General features: G+C 37.7%; 1 protein-coding gene across 2 annotated transcripts in view; it reads left to right on the top strand.

The window, feature by feature from the left end:
- furina (furin (paired basic amino acid cleaving enzyme) a) overlaps window positions 1-19,288 on the top strand; it is a 141,046-nt gene that overhangs the window by 3,754 nt on the left and 118,004 nt on the right. For both annotated transcript variants that reach the window (XM_065294224.2, XM_065294223.2), the window contains exon 2: window positions 2,439-2,765. In XM_065294224.2, coding sequence (XP_065150296.1) covers window positions 2,589-2,765 — 177 coding nt within the window. In that variant the 5' untranslated portion in view covers window positions 2,439-2,588. The remainder of the gene's footprint in view (window positions 1-2,438; window positions 2,766-19,288) is intronic.

Below are 19,288 nucleotides of genomic sequence, written 5' to 3'. Positions count from 1 at the left end.
ACATTCACTTTGCTGGTGTATTACAAGGAAATATGATGACTTGTCACATGACTAATGGATGGCAAGAACCTTCTGTGTTTTTGTTTTCCCTCAACCTTCAGTGAACAGACAGCACGACATTGTGAAACTGCAGCTGAGTTGACGTGTATTAAGAGCTAGACAAGGGTTTGTTAGTAGCAGTTGGCTTCACATGCCATTCAACAACACTTAATTATTTTAGTTTTCGTGTTTTGTCTTATTTGTATTTGTAGTGTCACCGTAGTCAGGATTAGGGATGTTAACTATTAGGGATGTTGAATCGATCTTAGAATAATTGTAGATAAAAATTAAATCGATAAAACTTGATGGTGGTTGAAAAAGCAAGGTCATGCACGTGTGTGTGGCGTCTGCGCAAAAACATACAGCAGGAAAAAAGAAATAAAGCGGGTGCGCATTAAACTAGCCATGATTACAACGATGCTCGATGCCAAGCACACACCTGGGCTTTTTAACCTTATGTGATACGAGGCTGACTGCCAACGCAACAAAATGGCATCCACGGTGGATCTGATCGTGTCCGATACAGAAAATGCAAATACAGTTAGCCTACTGCAAGCAAAGACCTTCTCTAGGAAAGCCTGCAAGCTCAGCATAAAAACGCTGCTATACACAGGGAAGGCGACCAGAAGCCGTTTGAATGAACAGATTAAAATGTAATCTTAAATTCTGAAAGGAACTGTCAAATGTCAGCTAACTGAATGCCCGCAACCGATGTCACTGATCATTATTGACTGGCTGAGGCACTGCAAGGTAGTCAAGTTGACTGTTGCGGGTTTTCTAATGGTAGAATAGGTTGCTATCTCCATAATTAAAGTATATCTGCTGAAAGTGCGACACAGTTCCAATCAGGAGGTGACAATGGGAAAGTGCCTTTTGTATGCTTTTTGGATTAATTACAACAAATAGTGTATCAACGACTTGGAAAGCGAGGTGAACTACTAGAAAAATAACACTTGATGATAAAAAAAACTTTTATTTTGATATGGACTGGCGACTGTTGCCAAAGTGCGCATGTGAGGCAGAGTTATACACTGTGTCTTTTAGTCATTATATTTCAGTACGATATAAGTTTAAATTGATGATTTTATCAAAATACCAACTACATCAACCACTGGTGTAATGGTGCCTGGAGAAGTGGGTATACTCTTAATTCATGCCCCCGTTTTTTAAAGTAGAAGTGGGTATACCCCATGCCATCTAATAAAGAAGTAGGTATACTCCGTATACCTGTGTATACCCTGCACTACACCACTGACATCAACCCATTTTACAATCCCACTAGCATGTTATTTAGACAATTTTTTTTTTAAATTTGTGCGAGGAAGCTGGCGTTTTGATTGCCGATTACATGTTGGCTATGCCACTGCAGTAAGGCTTATTGCACTGTTACCGTTAACGATATTAAATTGACATCCCTAGTCAGGAAAGTAATCATATTTAGTTTGACAAAAATAAATTCTAGGGATGCACCGATGTGTCGCATATTATTGGTGTGGCAGATAAAGCAATTTTTCCCAGCATCGGACATCAGACGATTGTTTAATAACAGCTGATTATCAGGGCGGATTATATCCAGGCAACAAAATGGTGGAAAAAATGCTGTTTGATAATTATTTTGGATTGGGTAACAGAGATTGCAAAGATCTATACTTGTAGGATTTCACAAACAGCCCGATCTCAAGGGAATTCCCCCTTACCCCAGCATCACAGGGGCAAAAGCAAATCGTACAAAAACGAACGAATATGAATTCGCCATCTCTTAAATGCGTATGAATGCCATGAGATTATGTTGTCCAATAGTTTGCAGTGATTTGTGTCGTTGGACGACCGGTTATGGCCGTTTCACATGGTACGCGGTAAGGGGGAAAAATCGTCCCGTGGCTTCAGCTTTTCTCCTGTATTGGAAGCGTTTTGTGCAACATTTAGTGCAAATATGTTTATCTTCAACGGCGCCTGTCATGAAGTACCATGTCCGGAGAAGGAATAGGATTTTGGGTGCACGATCAAGGCGTGTGGACCAAGTCCGCTTCACCTCTGTAACCACCCCGTTTTGCCGCTTTCCGCACGTCTCCTATTGAAAAAGAATTAAACACTCGCGATTGCCGCGTACCGTGTGAAACGGCCTTTACTGTTCATTTGCAAAAAACAGACTGTACATCTATTTTTTTTTTACAGTGTCATTAGGTCAATTTAAATATGCCATCTTTAATTTAGTTGCTCCAACTAATTTAAGTCCAAGCCCTGCTTTTAACAGCAACCAGGAGAGCGAAACCTAGTTTTGGGTGTCCAACCCATTTTGTTACACACGAGTTGGTCTGTGATTCATTTTCTCAATTATACTCCTAAATCGGTAAATCAAATGATTCATTCTGTAATCTTGCATCTCTTTCCCTCCCCAGGTGAATCCCGAACTGCTCTGAATCCAGCTCTCGTCCTCATCTCTCTCTCTTTACATGTGCCTGAGACAGTGCAGATATCACATTGGGTCGCTGTGCTGACGGACTCTGTGACATAAGTAACTCCTGCCTTGGTTATTTCCATCATCTCTGATGGATCTCCGGCTCGCCTCACTAACGCTCGGGACACTACTGATTCTTGTGACCTCTGGACCGCGACCATCCATTGGACAGACGGTTTACACGAACTCATGGGCCGTCCACATCACAGGGGGAGAGCAGGAAGCTGACCGGATTGCAGAGAAACATGGCTTTGTGAACCAGGGCAAAGTGAGTACAGCGTTCAGTCATTTTCATTTTAGGAAAACTGGATGTCGTTCAGTTGTACGTTTATTTCAAAATGAATTTCCAATAAAATTGTAGAGGCAGTACAGCTGATGGTACTGTGATATATGTGACTCTTTCTGTGAAATCCAGGTTAAAGTCTCATAATCTTTTTCAGTCATTGATTTCACAATGATTGTACTCAGTCAATATTAAAGGTTATAGGTTATATTTTCACTGAATGTTCTTTACATGATGTAGGATAATTGTAGGGGGAAAATGGTTAACCATTCAAAAATTACTTTGACTTCATGAGCTGGGTTTTCACAGGTAGGGTCACGGTTTTTTTTAGGGATGCAAAACGATTAATCGCGACTATTTGTTCTCTGAATAAAAGATTTTGTTTACATCATGTGTGTGTACTGTGTATAATAATGATGTATATATAAATACACACAGATGCAAGTATATAAATATAAATATATAGATATATACAATTATTATATACAGTACACACACATAACATGTAAACAAAAACTTCAATAATGCAAACGAATAGTTGCGATTAATTGTTTTGCAACCACTCAGTTGTGCTTGACTATATCAAACTTTAATCTAAGGGTAAAAAGAGTCTTGGTTTTGGAGTGAAATAAGACACGTCCTTAATGGGCTTCGTGAACTTCACCTTGTAGTTGACATTGTACATTTACCGAAATTTGAATTTTGTTTATCTTCTGGTGCAGTATTTGACCCTTTGTCCCATTTGTTCTTGTTAAATATTGAGAGCATCATGGTTTTGCATATAATCAGAAGGTTAAATCTGTGCACCGCTGTCTGCACGTCCTTCAAGATTTCTAAATGAAACTTTGTCTCACGAGACTCCCATTAGTAAAGGCAAATTTATCCTGTTCTTCCTCTCAGCCCCGGTTCCAAAGAAACTCTGAATTTCTAAAGATTTCTTGCGTTATGTCTCAACACTCCGTCTCTCTGATGGAATGCATAAAACATCTTCCTCTTTCTTCTGGTGTCATTAAACATCCTCGTCTTGTATCCGCGTATTTGACTACAGGGATGTCTGGAATGAGCTGCTACATAACTTCCTGGCCAATGTAGGGCCCTATGATTTCCGTGATGCGGAAAACGACTTAATGGAAATGGAATTTACTATATAACATGGAATGTCACGGAATTTGGCTAGTTTAGCATGGAGTCATTTTTAAAACCCATTGTAACTCATTGAAGAAATCCACGAAAATGTTTTTATTTTGTGTAATGTTGGATGTAAAGAAAGGTATGGGCGTTTTTTGTCATAAGAAGCAGTGTATCATAAGAGGGCAAGCAGGTTTTGTCAAAGCCTGGGACACAGCAGACTAAAAGTACAGTATACTTTCTTCCCGCATCCGCCTTGCTCGACTTCATCTATTTATCAGCGTGTATAGCTCATATATGTTCCTTAGGCATCGCCACTGGCACTCAACACACATGTGATCACTGATCTACATTTTCTTTCTTGTTTAAGTGAACATAAACAGCTGGATGTTTGTCAGAATATTGAAACACTGCAGTTTTAAAGCTGTCTTGGGTCTTTAAGTAACAGTAGCCTGCTGCTTTCTGTGTCAGAAATGTTCATTAGACACCAAAAATGAAAATCACACTACTCTTAACTAAACAACATTGGCACATTACATTCATACAGTGAGAACTGTGCAATGTTTTATTTGTATTTAATGCTAATGTTAAATCATGGATTGTTCATATATATTATTTATTACAGATGTTGGAAAAAAGGGAAAACAAGATGAATATAGTTTTATAATTAAAAGACAAAATAAACATTTGGTTGATTGTCAGTGGGAGCGGGCTAAATGTAATTTTAAAGAAAACTTTCAATAAATTCTTGTTAAATTGTAATTGTTTAAAGGAATATTCCATTTTCTTAAAAGAAAAATCCAGATAATTTACTTACCACCATGTCATCCAAAATGTTGATGTCTTTCTTTGTTCAGTCAAGAAGAAATTTTTTTTTTTGAGGAAAACATTGCAGGATTTTAATGGACTTTAATAGAGCCCAACATTTAATACTTAACTCAACACTTAACAGTTTTTTTCAACAGAGTTTCAAAGGACTCTAAACGATCCCAAACGAGGCATAAGTGTCTTATCTAGCGAAACGATTGTCATTTTTGACAAAAAATAAAAAATATGCTATTTTAAACCACAACTTTTCGTCTAGGTCCGGTCCAGCGTGACCTCACGTAAATGCGTAGTGACGTAGGGAGGTCACGTGTTACATAAATAAAACGCACATGTCAAAAATGACAAACGTTTCGCTAGATAAGACCCTTATGCCTCGTTTGGGATCGTTTATAGTCCTTTGAAACTCTGTTGAAAAAACTGTTAAGTGTTGAGTTAAGTATTAAATGTTGGGCTCTATTAAAGTCCATTAAAATCCTGCAATGTTTTCCTAAAAAAAAAAAATTTTTTCTTGACTGAACAAAGAAAGACATCAACATTTTGGATGACATGGTGGTGAGTAAATTATCTGGATTTTTCTTTTAAGAAAATGGACTATTCCTTTAATGTTTTCAGTTGATAAGATATGCTTTTTGTTAACTGGAAATTTTATTTAACCATTAAAACCAGAAAAAATAAACCAGAAAACACGGAATTTAAGAATAAATAAAACTGATTTCATAGGGCCCTACCAATGTGTTTCATTACCCAACCCTGGAGTTTTAATTCTGGCTTCACATTGTGAAAACAACCTTCATTCACTTTACGTCCCCGCTGAGTGCTTTAATGATCATGTGAGTGATCGATAACTAAATATAACATTACATGATTATATAGCCAATTCATTAGGTTAGATGATTCATTTAGATGAATGTTGCAGTCCATCCTTCTCGCAAAGAATTTGGTTGACTTTCTAAGACAGACGAGACGGCCAGTGTCCAGATGGTAATCCAAAGCAAGGTGATGAATAGTTCCCAGCATGCTTTGTAGTGAGCAGGAATATGCTGCGGTTAGTAATTGCTTGAGAGTAATGCCTCAGGGTCGTCTCTGCATATAGGTGGGTTCAGTACTGTATTTCACGAAAGGGAAGCTAATACAACTGCCATTTTCAGTTTTTGCCAGACGGTCCGTGAGCTTATTCAATAAGATGCTACGGTGGTCCGGAAAGATATTAAGGGCTTTCATTTTGTCACTGACTGATGTTATTCTGTTTATTAAAATAGCTCTGATGTTTCAATGATGGAACTGGTCCTGGAACAGCAACTTTTTAGTTAGTTTTGCATGGGCCAATGCCATGCCTCTTATAAGTAAATGGAAACCTCTTTTTAGGTCTGTACTAGTTTACATTTAATCAGTTTAGTCACTGGTCTGCTTAATTGCTTGGCAGTTTACCAGAACTCTTAAACATGTTATTTCCTACCGTCTGCAATTTCCATACCATTGGTTTGCTTTGAAACTCTGCTTTGCTTACTGTCGTAAGAAGGGGGACTGTGACGCTACGTTTTGAAGTTTAGTCTGCGGCTAGTGCTGTAACACTTCTTACAGGCTTTTGAAATTTACAATTAAATTTCCAAATAAACTTGACTGTCAAAAAGTTGGACCGGCCAGCCGCTATGCATCATTGTAAATCAGCTATTTGATCTCAGTAATAAGATTGCGGCGTGATTTTACTCAGCGTAAAAGCGCGGCAGCTCAGCTGTGCAGAAATCACACCTGGCCGAGCCCCAGACCCACATTGTTCGATGAGACATGCTGACAGCGCTGTTGGCCGACTTTGAAAAGCATATCGTTTTGTTACACCAGTGCCGGAGGCTTAATGTTTTTAACATTTCTCATTTGTTTTCCAAGTGAAGGATTACTTTTACAGACAGAGGGAAGCTTTTATTTCTTTTAAACGCGCCTACTCTTTCTTCTACTATTCGATAGTGCCGCTCCATAGTTTTACTCTCGCTCTCCTATGTTTGTAATAGTTAATAACTTTCTCTCGAGTGCTGCAATTTGTTTTGGGTCATGGATAAACTTGGAAGGCAAAGTTGTAAAGTACATTTTGATGCATGATGTTGTTGCTGCCATTACTATTGATCATACCCGGAATTTGAATTTAAAGCAAACACCCAAGCATTTAGCATCACCGGTTTGTGCTACAGACATGCATAACTCAAACTGAGTGGCTTGTTAAGGAGTGTTTTGCTATGTGCTGTTACAATTCAGATATATTGGAGGATTAAACGAGCAGTGAAAAATGTGAATATCATATGCCCCTTTTCCACCAAGGCATTTTGAGTGCTGGTTCAGAGCCAGAGCCTAATTTCAAATCACTTTTTCGACATCCAAAGCACCAGCTCTGAACCAGGAAAAGTGGTTCTTAAGTAGCACCAAAACATTGCTGAATTAAGAGCCGATTGTGTCAGGGGCTGGGGGCGGGGTTGATGTGTCACGATGTGGCACACCGGACGAGAAGCGTCGCGTCGCATCTAGGACAACTCGGAGGTATTGAACACTGGAAATGCACGTTAACTAGTGCAAGCTTAAGGGCTCGTTATAGTCGTGCGTAGGTCCTATGGCATAGCCGCGACGGTGTAGGTTCCGCGTCGGTTTTCATTTATACTTTTGCGTCGTTGTCCGCATCGACGTGCAAACACGCGCGCAGACCACTGGCAGTATCCACTAGGGCTGCACGATTCAAGCTAAAATGTGAATCCCGATTTTTTCCATGGGAATTGAGATCCCGATTCTCTCACCCGATTCTCTTTATTTTAACAAAAACATTTATTATGCACTTAACTAAAAAATGTGCTACAGGACTTTCAGTTACAATAACGTTTCTTAAAAGTCTCTTTTTCTTATTTTAGACCCCTTAAAATTTAGAATAATTTAAAATTTGTTAGCTGTTAAATTGCACCTGTGCTTTTTGTACTATCAAACTGGCCAACCTTAAAACTTTAAAAACACTAACGTTAAACCTTTAAAAGACTAAAAGATCAACATTGAGGCATCAGAGAGAAACGCAGACATGTAACAATGTTCCCCTCGTGCGAAAAACCCTTTCTAATGGGGAACGCAAAGAGGCCGTTTCTCAATGTGAAGGCTGCAGCCTCTCTGGAGGTCGCATTTCTAAACTGCGCATCATAAAGACTGTCTAATTTCAGAATATTAACAATTAACGTTATAAAAATGACTAATATTTTTAGTTAATAATAAATTGTTGAAGTATGTTAATGACTTGCGAATGTAATGCTCCGTTAACTCAAATGAACCAGGCTTGATGACGTATACAGCCTGCATGCGATCTCCTGAGGTTGCAGCCTTCCGATTTAGAAACGTCCGGAGCCTGAGGTAAATAATTTCCTTGCCTTTTTTCGAAACCAATGTTGTTGCATCTTCACTTTCTCCGTCGCCACCAGGATTTTCCACAGTGACACTCGTTTATCCTCTCTTTTTTGTGAAAATTGCCGCTCCAGATCCACCAAGTAAACGACTGTGTTTAGGTCTGCCGCCTTGTTATACGTCACGCGAGTGACAGCGGAACGCCGCAAATGAGATGAGAGAGAGGAGAGAAACGATCGGGTCTGATTGGTGAATGAATAGGGTTTGGTTTTACCCTGTATGAGTGTGTGTTAGCAAGTTTGACTGATATTCTTCTTGGGCTGTAATGTAAATACGTGAACACTTGAACGCAGAAACTGAATACAGGGAAATACTGTATATGCAAGTGAATCGCCGTCATTTAAAATGAAGATCGCCTATATGTATGAATCGAGATCGTGATTCTTTTTCGATTAATCGTGCAGCCCTAGTATCCACGCGTGTAACCACAGTAGCAGCGTGATCGTCAATGAAGAAGAAGCTTGGCAAGTTAATCCACAAACGAAGAAGAAACAGCAACTTGTTCTGTATGATTTGAGAAGACCAGCAATGATGGATGTAAATAAACAGCCACTTTTTTTGCAGTTTGAGTTAAATCACCCCTCAACTTGGCCATTCTTTGTTTTCACCGTCACAAACAGAAATACCTATTACACAGTTTTTTTTACCTGACGGGAGGGGTTTTGGTGGACCAATCACAGTGCTTGCGGTCCGTGTAGAACTGACGCGCTGTTAAAAATTTTGCGAGGTGTGCGTCAGGCTACGCAGAGCTACGCACAGGCTACAGATAGCTATGGCGTAGAACCTACGCACGACACTAAATTGGGCTTTATTCATATAGCATCTACTTCAAAATGCTAAATACACGTTAGCAGCTTATGTTAATCACTAACAATTTGGGACAAATATGATGTTATTTAATGTTATTTAGTGCTCTGTGGCACGACAGGGATTTGACCAATTTCCAGAGTCACAGCGGACAGCCGCCGATAGCCGCCAACCACTGCCAGGCGCCGCTGGTGCGCGTACATTCATAGAAAATAATGTGTTCTGTTTTTAGATTCATGGCACAGCACTGCGCTTCTCGTCTGTTGTGCGACCCCCTTAAGGCTAACGTTGTTCTCGATTTCAACCTCCGTTTATAATACATTGAGCTGCACGTACACTTTGGATTTGCCGCGGTTGGATTCCAGTGTAGACAAGTGAAGTCATGACCATTAATAGTGTTTATATAAATTTAGTCGAGCTGCACGTACCAGGGCTCAACGCAAAGAGTTTTTTTATACTTTTATACCGGTCGGGCCAGTGGTTCAGGTTTTCACTTGCCCTACCTAAATTTTGACTGGCCCCACTAAAAAAAGATTTCAGTGTCACATATTTAAAATAATAATCCAAAGGTCAACTGTAATTGTATACATATGCATATTATTCATCATTTGTTAAGACAGCTGGCAATTTTAAATGTAAACTCTAATTCTGAAATTTCACAATACTCTCATCAGGGTCAATAGTTGCTGGGATATCAAGATTAACTGTGCACAGAAATGGAGAACTCATATTAAAGGAATCCTGCTGTATAGAAGATAACAGCATATTAATAACACTGTTTTATTAATATTGGTTTGTGTTGTTATGTCTCTTGATGCGCTTAAAATTCTCTTCATTCACACGTCTCGCCGTTAAGTTCAGTGGACCAGATGAAGGGTTATCGGCAACCCTTTTAGACACCATGCACACAATGTGCTGTCTGCTTTTTTATGAGCTTCAAGGTTTTGTTTACAGTAGTTGCTTGTTCCAATGAAAAAAGCTCCTGACTTGTCTGCTTTACCTTGATACTGATGGCAAACTGTGCAAAACATTGCATTGTTTCTTTCGACGTGTTTTACCCAAGTAAATGTCTGCTTAGAAAGATGTTAAATAATTAAGTTTTCGTTTGACCTCATAACTAGAGGGCGCCGCAATTTTAAGGTCTCTGTGCTCTACCTGTTGACGTAACACGCAACAGTGTCCACAACAACTGATAAGGTGTTGAAACCTCAAGACATTGCTAAGACATTGCATCTCTTAAAATGTGTCTAGATTAGGACTGTCACAATGATTAAATAATCGTTTAATTGCGATTGTTTGACCTCACCGCGATGATTTCAGATCACCGCAATGATTGCACATCTCTTTTAAAAACACAAGAGGGAGCTGCAGCACCTGTATAAACGAGAAAGTATGAGATGGCGCTCTTTAACTGACAGTGTAATGCTATACATTGTAAAGCCATTCAATACAATGGCATTTAAAAAAATGCTGCAAAACTTTGATAAGAAGTATGAGGTAAACATACATTTCCAAAACAGCAATTCCAAAGTAAGGGAAATTAGGGATGCTATTCTTAAGGATCTGTAAGGATTTGATTTTTTGCAGCCACTACAGACATGTGGTCCAGTACTAATATGAACTGTTCTGGTATAGTCAGATTATTTTTATTGCATTATTATTATTATTATTATTATTATTATTATTATTATTATTATTATTATTATTATTTCACTTTAATGTGTTTACTTCTTATGAAGAATTTTCAGTTTTTTTTTAAAGATATATTAATTAAATAATTACTTGTAAATATGTGTTATGTGTATTAATATTTACTTAAGTTAAATAATCACAGCACTGTGTGAAAATTTTTTCAAGAACAAATAAAAACATGAGAATTAAATGTAAAAGCAATAACACAGACAATAAATCGTCATAACCGTCAAAGTCCTAAAACAGGCAATTTATTAAAATTTATTAGACAATTAACTGTCAGCCAAATGGCATAATCGTGACAGGCCTCATCTTGATGGTAACATTGCATAACAATACATACAGACGAACAGCCACAGGCAAAAAATATATTTAAGTGACTGAGGGTGAAACAATAATAATGTTTACTTGCCCAATTGGCTCTCACGCGGGGGTCACCGTGCAGTACTTTATGTTGAGCCCTGACATACACGTTGATTCGCCACGTTTGGATGCCAGTGTAGGTACGCTAGGCCATTGACCATTAATAATAATAATACTAATGCAACATCCGACATTGTTGATTGTGTGTTTGGTGCTGCCGCGCTATCATTGCTGGGGAAGATGAGACGTATACAGGGACGTATGGCAAACCGGTTTTTAGAAGGCTCACCAGTCAAACCAAGTTTGAACCAGAACCCGTTTTTTTCTGGTGGAAAGGGGGCAAGAGTCCTGGGCAGAAGTGTTGCGCGATATGCCCCATAGTGAGATCGTCCTATCATCAGCCTGTGAGATTGCTGATACATGATAGTATCAGGGGACAGGGTAATAGTTTACTCATTTATGTATTTGTTCATTTTACTCATTTATGACTGGATTGGTTGACAAAAAAAGAAGTTGATTTACTCTCGGGGCAGCTGGCAACACAGTCTTAAAATCCACCTTTAATCCGAATGCATCATTGATGCCCTGGCGCTCTGAAATTTCCTGTGTGCCAGGGAGCGGAAACAACTCACCCACTGGTTTTAAAACTCTGCATGTCTAACAAACTCTCTAGTGCAAGGAAATGTCATAGCTTTGCGCATTACAAATTCAGGTGTGAAAAGTAGTCCGTGCCACGTGCTTCAGGAGTCCAAGAAGCATGCATTACAAGTTCATGTGCGAAAAGGACCCCGTGCCGTTACAAGATATCTTGTGCAGAAAAACCTACAAGCCCTCTCATGCGAGGAAAGGCATGCAATGCGCATGTTTGTGTAAAACTATGATGATAATCTATGAAGAAGAATTTAAAACTATAACAGGCAAACATGCCCCATATCGGCCATATGTCTGACTATCATTGATAGTATCGTCTATCGGCACAACTCTACTGGGCTGCCTCTTTTGGCAGTCATCTAGGAATCACTTCGGAGCCCTCGGACTCAACCTCAACATCCTAAAAATAATGTTTACTTAATATTGTAATTTGAGAAATTATTTTATTGAGTCGTCCTTCAGACCAAACCGATGATTTGAGAATGCTATGTAATATAAATGCATAAACTTCACAACCGCACCTAATTTTATTAAAAACATGGTTGTGAGATTGTGTGATTATAATAAATGAACTAATGTGGTTATGGCATTGAAGATTGGCGTTATTAGATTTATGAAGGAATGCTAAGTACAGTAAAGTCCCCAAATTCATTTCTTAAGAAGTGGGTTAGAGGTGGATGCCTGCGAGTCCTGGAAGCTGTCCAGATACCTCATCTCATTATTTTCCTGCTTGCTTGCTCAGGATTCAGTTTGTTACCTCCCCCAGGGGCTGGAGTTTAAGCAGCTGATTCGACTTCATGGTTTCACGCTGAAGTCTTTAGGATTGTATGAGACCACTTAAGACCGTTCCATCTGTTCCATTTTAGTTATCCATGCGTTTATTTCCTAAAAATCAGAATTCAAAAGCTCTAGGGCCAAGTTACAGTCAAACACTTTTTTCTTTTTTTTACTGTAGTGTGTTACAAATAGCAACGTGTGCGCACACAATAATTATGTATCCCACCCAAAATCACTCCTTGTTCATGTATTTGATTATCATGTTGATGTCAAACAAGGGCTTGGATTCCCAGAAATGAATCTATTTGAAAGATTCTACAGCTGTGTGTGAAACCAGACTGTTTCTTCCTGGTGTTTGTGCTAAAGTCAAGAGAATACAAGATCTCCACTGCAGCTGATGTTTTATGGCACGTAATTGTGCCAGGAGTTCAAAGCAGTACATTTGCTTCGATCATTATCTGAGTTATAGGGCCATGAAACAATATTAAGATAATGAGCTGCCATACTCGATTGATAAACGTTTACATGTCAACATGTTACTAAAATTGAAGGTGTTGTGTGTAGATTTTTAGTGGCATCTTGTGGTTACATTTTGTGAATGGCAACATATAGACCCTTTTACAACGCACTTGATCAAATAGCCTGCACCCGCATTTTGGGAACGAAAGTGGTTACCAACTCAGAAAGTTTATCAAAACGGTTTCCCAGCATCAAAATGTTTGGTTGTTGCGTTTGGTTGCACGAATATAATATACTAATATACGTATATATGTATCTGGTCACTTTATATTTGGCCATCTGCTAACGTCTTCTATCCACTCCACTATAGTACACGGATTTGGTAGCTGTGTTGAAAAAGTTGATAAAGTCAACAGGACTAACTTTTTTCATTGGTTGCACTTTCTTTGGTGCACCAGAACAAAAGTTAGGTGCACCCAAAGTTTTGACCACATCGCATTTAATGGCACAGTTTTACAAGCACCCAACCCTGTTAACCAAATTGGGCGCACTTTTGAGCCCTGGTCAACTTTTTAAAATAACCTTCTCTGTCTGTGTTGATTCACTGCTGGTTTTTTCCAATACTTCCGTTGCCAGATGCGCGCATATGCTGCCACGTCATCATTGTGTACAAACAGTAAAAGGGTCTATGGCTCAGTCCACTGCTCACCCCCATCCCTTTCAAAATGCATAGAGAAGCTACGGTAGCCACCACAGGACAAGCATGTCATCGTCATCTGAGCCAATGGGTGCATCCCAGTTAAGCGGCTGGATCCTTCTAAGGACGTGGATTTTGAAGGCAAGACTTGTTATTTGAAGGCTACAGCCTCTGAAGTCCACGAAGCAAACTGAAATGAGACAGTCTAGCGTACGGGGGGAGTTGCGTCACTTGCTGTTCCCGCCCAACAGATCAGACCTATCAGACTTTTAAAAATAAATTTGGAACCAGAGTTTTTTTTTTTGAAAATATGACACACTGATGCAGATTAAACTACCCAACAATTTATCAAATTTTCCAAACATTGAAATATATAAAAGTAAAACACAATATGAACAATATTACACTAATAATATTAATTCACACAAACTTGAATACATCTCGCTGGGCAAGATTGTACTGTATATTTTTCATAGTTTGTGACACACTTTACCATGGTGCTGCACCACTGCGGTGGTTATGACAATCGTCACAGCCCTAGATATACCTACAAAAAACATTACTGGTGTGCATCTTGAGACTAAACAATGGCACTGATGTATTTTAAGATGTGTAAGTTCAAGCTGATTTCAGTTGGGATGACACAAACAAGCATTATAGTCCTGGACTCAAATTAAGCACTTTTCCAGAAACAAGGATTTCCACAAGGTTTTACTACAATGGAAACTTGTTGCATTGTGCCTGTGCTGGAACACAGACTGTAAATGTTTAGATTCTTCACTTCTCGAATTTCTATCTTGACTCTGACGTTCGAATGCTTTTATAAAATCTTGGTTTTGTCGATGCCAAGGCTTAACCAAGTAATTTCTCACTGTTTGTCTAAAATTTACTTCTGTACTCGAGATGTACTAAAACACCAGATTGCAAGATATTTTTGCTATGAATGCAAATGTTATTTTAACCTTCTAAGCCTATTTGTGCTATGCAGAGTGGATCGAAGAACGTCAAGATAAAGAAAAAAACAAATGTTGACTCATACATTATGAATACTATTTTTTAAAAGATTGTTTGTGCAAGCATTCCCATAAAATGATTCATGGCATATGATTGGTTCCCATGCCTCTCTTTGAAACTGTGCGGGTCTTGAGTAGGAAAACAGTGCTACATTCATGGGAACCACAAACATGTTTCAGTCTCGTCAGTTTTTCGCTGTGGCGGTATGTTTTTCTGTGGTTGATGCGTCACATTTACCTCTTTTAGCTTACTCAAAGTCCTTTTGCTCCCCCAAATTATTGCATTGATAGATGATTTGGACATCTTAGGGCCACAAATGACCCAGAAGGAGAGAATTTGTGGGGGGAATGTAATTGGCCCCTAGGGAGTTTAAGCTATTGGGCTGAAGATTGAAAGTTGAAAGAAAATGGCACAATTTAGGCCAGACTGACTGTATTCATGGTCTTGTCATCTTTCAGCATTTCTTTGTTTGAATGCTTTATGTATGGGAACTAGATTATGTCCATTTTCTCAATCCCATTATTTTAATGGTATGGCTTCAAAGAATAAAAATATGTTTTTGCAATAAATATTGCATCATAGTTTGCTGTGTTTTGTAACTTGGCGTGTTGGTGCATGTTTGTTGATCAGTTTCTAACTCTGCTTATTGTAAAGACCTTGACTTGATTTTAATGCACGTCTTCAACTTGATTTTAATGCACGTCTTCAACTTGATTTTAATGCACGTCTTCAACTTGATTTTAATGTACGTCTTCAACTTGATTTAAATGCACGTCTTCAACTTGATTTTAATGCACATTTTCAACTTGATTTACATGCACATCTTTAACATGATTTACATGCACATCTTTAACATGATTAACATGCACATCTTCAACTTGATTTTAATGCACATCTTCAACTTGATTTTAATGCACATCTTCAACTTGATTTTAATGCACATCTTCAACTTGATTTTAATGCACATCTTCAACTTGATTTTAATGCACATCTTCAACTTGATTTTAATGCACATCTTCAACTTGATTTACATGCACATCTTTAACATGATTAACATGCACATCTTCAACTTGATTTTAATGCACATCTTCAACTTGATTTTAATGCACATCTTCAACTTGATTTTAATGCACATCTTCAACTTGATTTTAATGCACATCTTCAACTTGATTTTAATGCACATCTTCAACTTGATTTTAATGCACATCTTCAACTTGATTTTAATGCACATCTTCAACTTGATTTTAACGCACATCTTTAACTTGATTTTAACGCACATTTTCAACCTGATTTTAATGCACATTTTCGAGTTGTTTAATATCTTTTACCTGTAGTGAAATGAATTTTACCACTCATCTTTTCTCATTGTCTCTGTTCTCGCACCATGACTCTACTACTGCTCCCTGTAGACACATAACAGCATAGTTGAATAATACTAGTGAAAGTTAATGAACTATGAAAATTGATTTTTCTTGTGTAGTATAGAGAGAGTGAGAAAATTATGTTACTGAAGCCCAGATAGCACTTTCTGTAGCATCTTTTTCTACAAGCATTTTAATTCTTGTGGAAGTCTTAACCTCTTCGAGTCAATAGATATTGACATATTGATCCTCATGCTTGTCCAGTTGTGTTAATTTGTTGCACTTATAGAAAACAAGTTAGCATAGAAACACAAATGCTGCTGATTGAACTTGTTCCTAGAGTATTTCTTCTAAATAGACAAAGTAGCATTAACATCTAGCACCACCGTAGTGCCTAACAATTGGAGGCAACAAATGTTGTCACTTCTCCTTAATGGTGGTGGGTAATATGGCAAAAATTATTTTTTTTAGGGAGGATCACACTTCACTGTACTGGGACAGTAGTCAATGAAGCAATAAATGCTTTTTTTTACACTGACAGGCACATGCAACCGTCTCTGTATCATCATTTATGCTGTTGCATTAATTTTTTTTGACAAGGCAATCGCATGCCATTCTTGATGACAGTTTCTCTAAAATCATTTTGCATGACGCAGCCGTGTGCCAGGCAATCTTAAACCAACTGCTTTCTTTGTTTTAAAAATCTCACCTCATTAAATGTCGCAAGTTAGTGTTTGTTTGAAAACCAGCTACTGTTAGATCCTGTCAAATAAGCAAACTTGTTTCATAATGTAGTGACACGTTCCAAAAAGTAATTTAATTCCTCTTAAGCCGTTTTGTAAGTTTGATTTGTTTGTCTGATGACATGTTTGCACAGATAAAAGCCCAAGGGTCCTGCCAAGCTGTCGAAGATCAAGTCAATTTTCATGTGTCACCGCTGCAGTTATTAATACAAGCTAACAAAATTAACTGAAGGCTGTTTTGTTCTGGTTTATTAAACACTACATTTGTTTTTGGAAAAGCAACATTTTGGGGGGAATCGCTATTGTAAAGGTATTGTATATTGTAAAACAAACAGTTTCTTCTCTTTGGAAATGTTATCCTGCAATCCTTGTAAAGTCAAACACTAAACACGAACTTTGATCAGTCATTCCAGTTTAGTTTGTGTACAGAAATGTTAAGTACAGAAATGGAGCAGATTTTCCTAAATTAACAACTATTAAAACGTAATACTGTTTGTTAAAGAGATATGAAGTTTATAACTTAAAAGAACATTTGATAAAACATAGCTATATTAGGTAATGATTATGGCAGCAAACCCGCAAATTAATGTTTTTTCTTTAACTAAATAAATTGGATTTTTGTTGAATGTTTTTACTTCTGTAGAAAATCAGTAACATTCCAGAAAGCTAGATGTTTGTGATGGTTCACGCAATGTACAACAATTTGCAGTTTCACTCAGGGAATGTTTTAATGTTCTTGACTTTTAATGCCGCTGCTTTTTTGTGATTTCCGTGTTTAATGGATTGTTTGATTTGTTTAAACATTTAAGCACTCCAGATATGAAGCCCGAGATGAAGTGAAAAGTAAGAAGACCTGAAACGAATCCTTCCTAAAAGAAAATTTCTCCAGATGTTTACCCAACAGCATCATTGCTAACCTTTAATCCTGCATTCATGTTTGGAAGTCATGCAGTGTTGTGAAGACTAGCCTAGGGGTGCACTGATAAATGATGATATACACTTATAATACGTGGGCGATAATTAATCGCACAGCCGATATTACTCACAGCTATTTCACATACTACGGCTTTTGATCAGTAAGTCCTTATTGATCTGAAATCACTGTTAGTTTGAGTCATTTAATGCATGCATTTGAAAAAGCAACACTCGTCAAACATAATCATTATACATATTCTTTATTATCATGAAAATACCTGAAAAGGTTTGAAGAACAGCAATATAAATATATCCTTAAGTCATTTCCTGGAGCTGCGTCTCATAGCTGCGCTTGTATGGTTCTTCGTCTTCGTCAGCGCATGTTGAGTTTCTGCACAAGAGCGCCCTCTGGCTTTTGGATGTAGCGGCATTTCACCGTAATTCATTGAGAAGCATAGCACGAATCATCGGCCGATATATCGGTGCACCCCTAGACAAGCCTCTTTAAACTTCCTAAACCATGCAGCAAGCTTAAAGAATACCATACCAGCTGCATACTTGTATAATTATTCTAGAAAATATCAATGCACTTTTGTGTAATGAAAATGTATGCACTGTAAAACAAAAGCAGCATTTTTTTTGTCAAATTAACATATATATTTTTGTTACTTTATTGTAAAAATTAAACCCAAAACAATTTCAACTTGTTTTTAAAAGTTATGTCAACTTATCACAGGTCAAAACTTAAAATTGTATGTTATACTCACTTGCAAAACCAAGTTGTACCAAAAAAAAATATGTATACACTTGGTCAAAACTGAAAATGACTTGTATAATTGAAAAGTTTTTGTATAATTGTATTAATATAAGACTTTTTAGGGCTTGATGAATCTGAATTGGGTAACAAACCAATAACTGCAAACCAATAAAACAATCAAACTTTTTTGAAAGTAACACACCAAAATTGAATTAAAATAAAAACAAAAAATATTTTTCATTTAGTTATATTTTTCATTAAGTTATATGCAACAGAATCAAATTATGTAAATTAAATAATGTAAGTTCTAGAAAAGTATTATATGCTTAATAGTAGTAAAGAAAAGTAGCTTTGTTAATACGTTTAGTGAACAATAATTTTAATGACAACAACAGGTAGGACACAGCATAGCAATGTGCCTCTTTTTCCACTTATGTCAATTGGCTTGAAATGAGCTTTAGTGATGTCGTCACCTAGACCATTAAAGCCCAGAGTATATTTTTTTTACGTGTATGCGAACGTATGCACGTTCGAACACACAGCCTTACAAAAAATAGTTTGACTCGTACATGTAAGCGGACGTTCGACGCATGTGCATTGCGACAAAATGCAATTTTAAAGTACGCTCTCACTCTTCGAATTATGAAAATTGTGTACACGCACTGTGCGCAGACCCTCGCATACACATAAAAACATAGCTATACTTTGACCTTTAACAGTCCAGCATGAGTTACTAAAAACTGTGCACTTCATCATTAGTTACTGACAGACCCGATCAATATTAACATCTATATCTGATAGCCTTTTGTGTTTCAGAGGAGGGCTTTAACTTGACACGAGTCAATGCAAGTGATCTCCGATGTTAGAGATACATTAAAACGGAATAACAGGCA

The sequence above is a fragment of the Paramisgurnus dabryanus genome, chromosome 2 (assembly GCF_030506205.2).
Source record: "Paramisgurnus dabryanus chromosome 2, PD_genome_1.1, whole genome shotgun sequence".
In the NCBI taxonomy this organism is placed as follows: domain Eukaryota; kingdom Metazoa; phylum Chordata; class Actinopteri; order Cypriniformes; family Cobitidae; genus Paramisgurnus; species Paramisgurnus dabryanus.
This window is presented reverse-complemented; position numbering and strand designations above follow the sequence as displayed.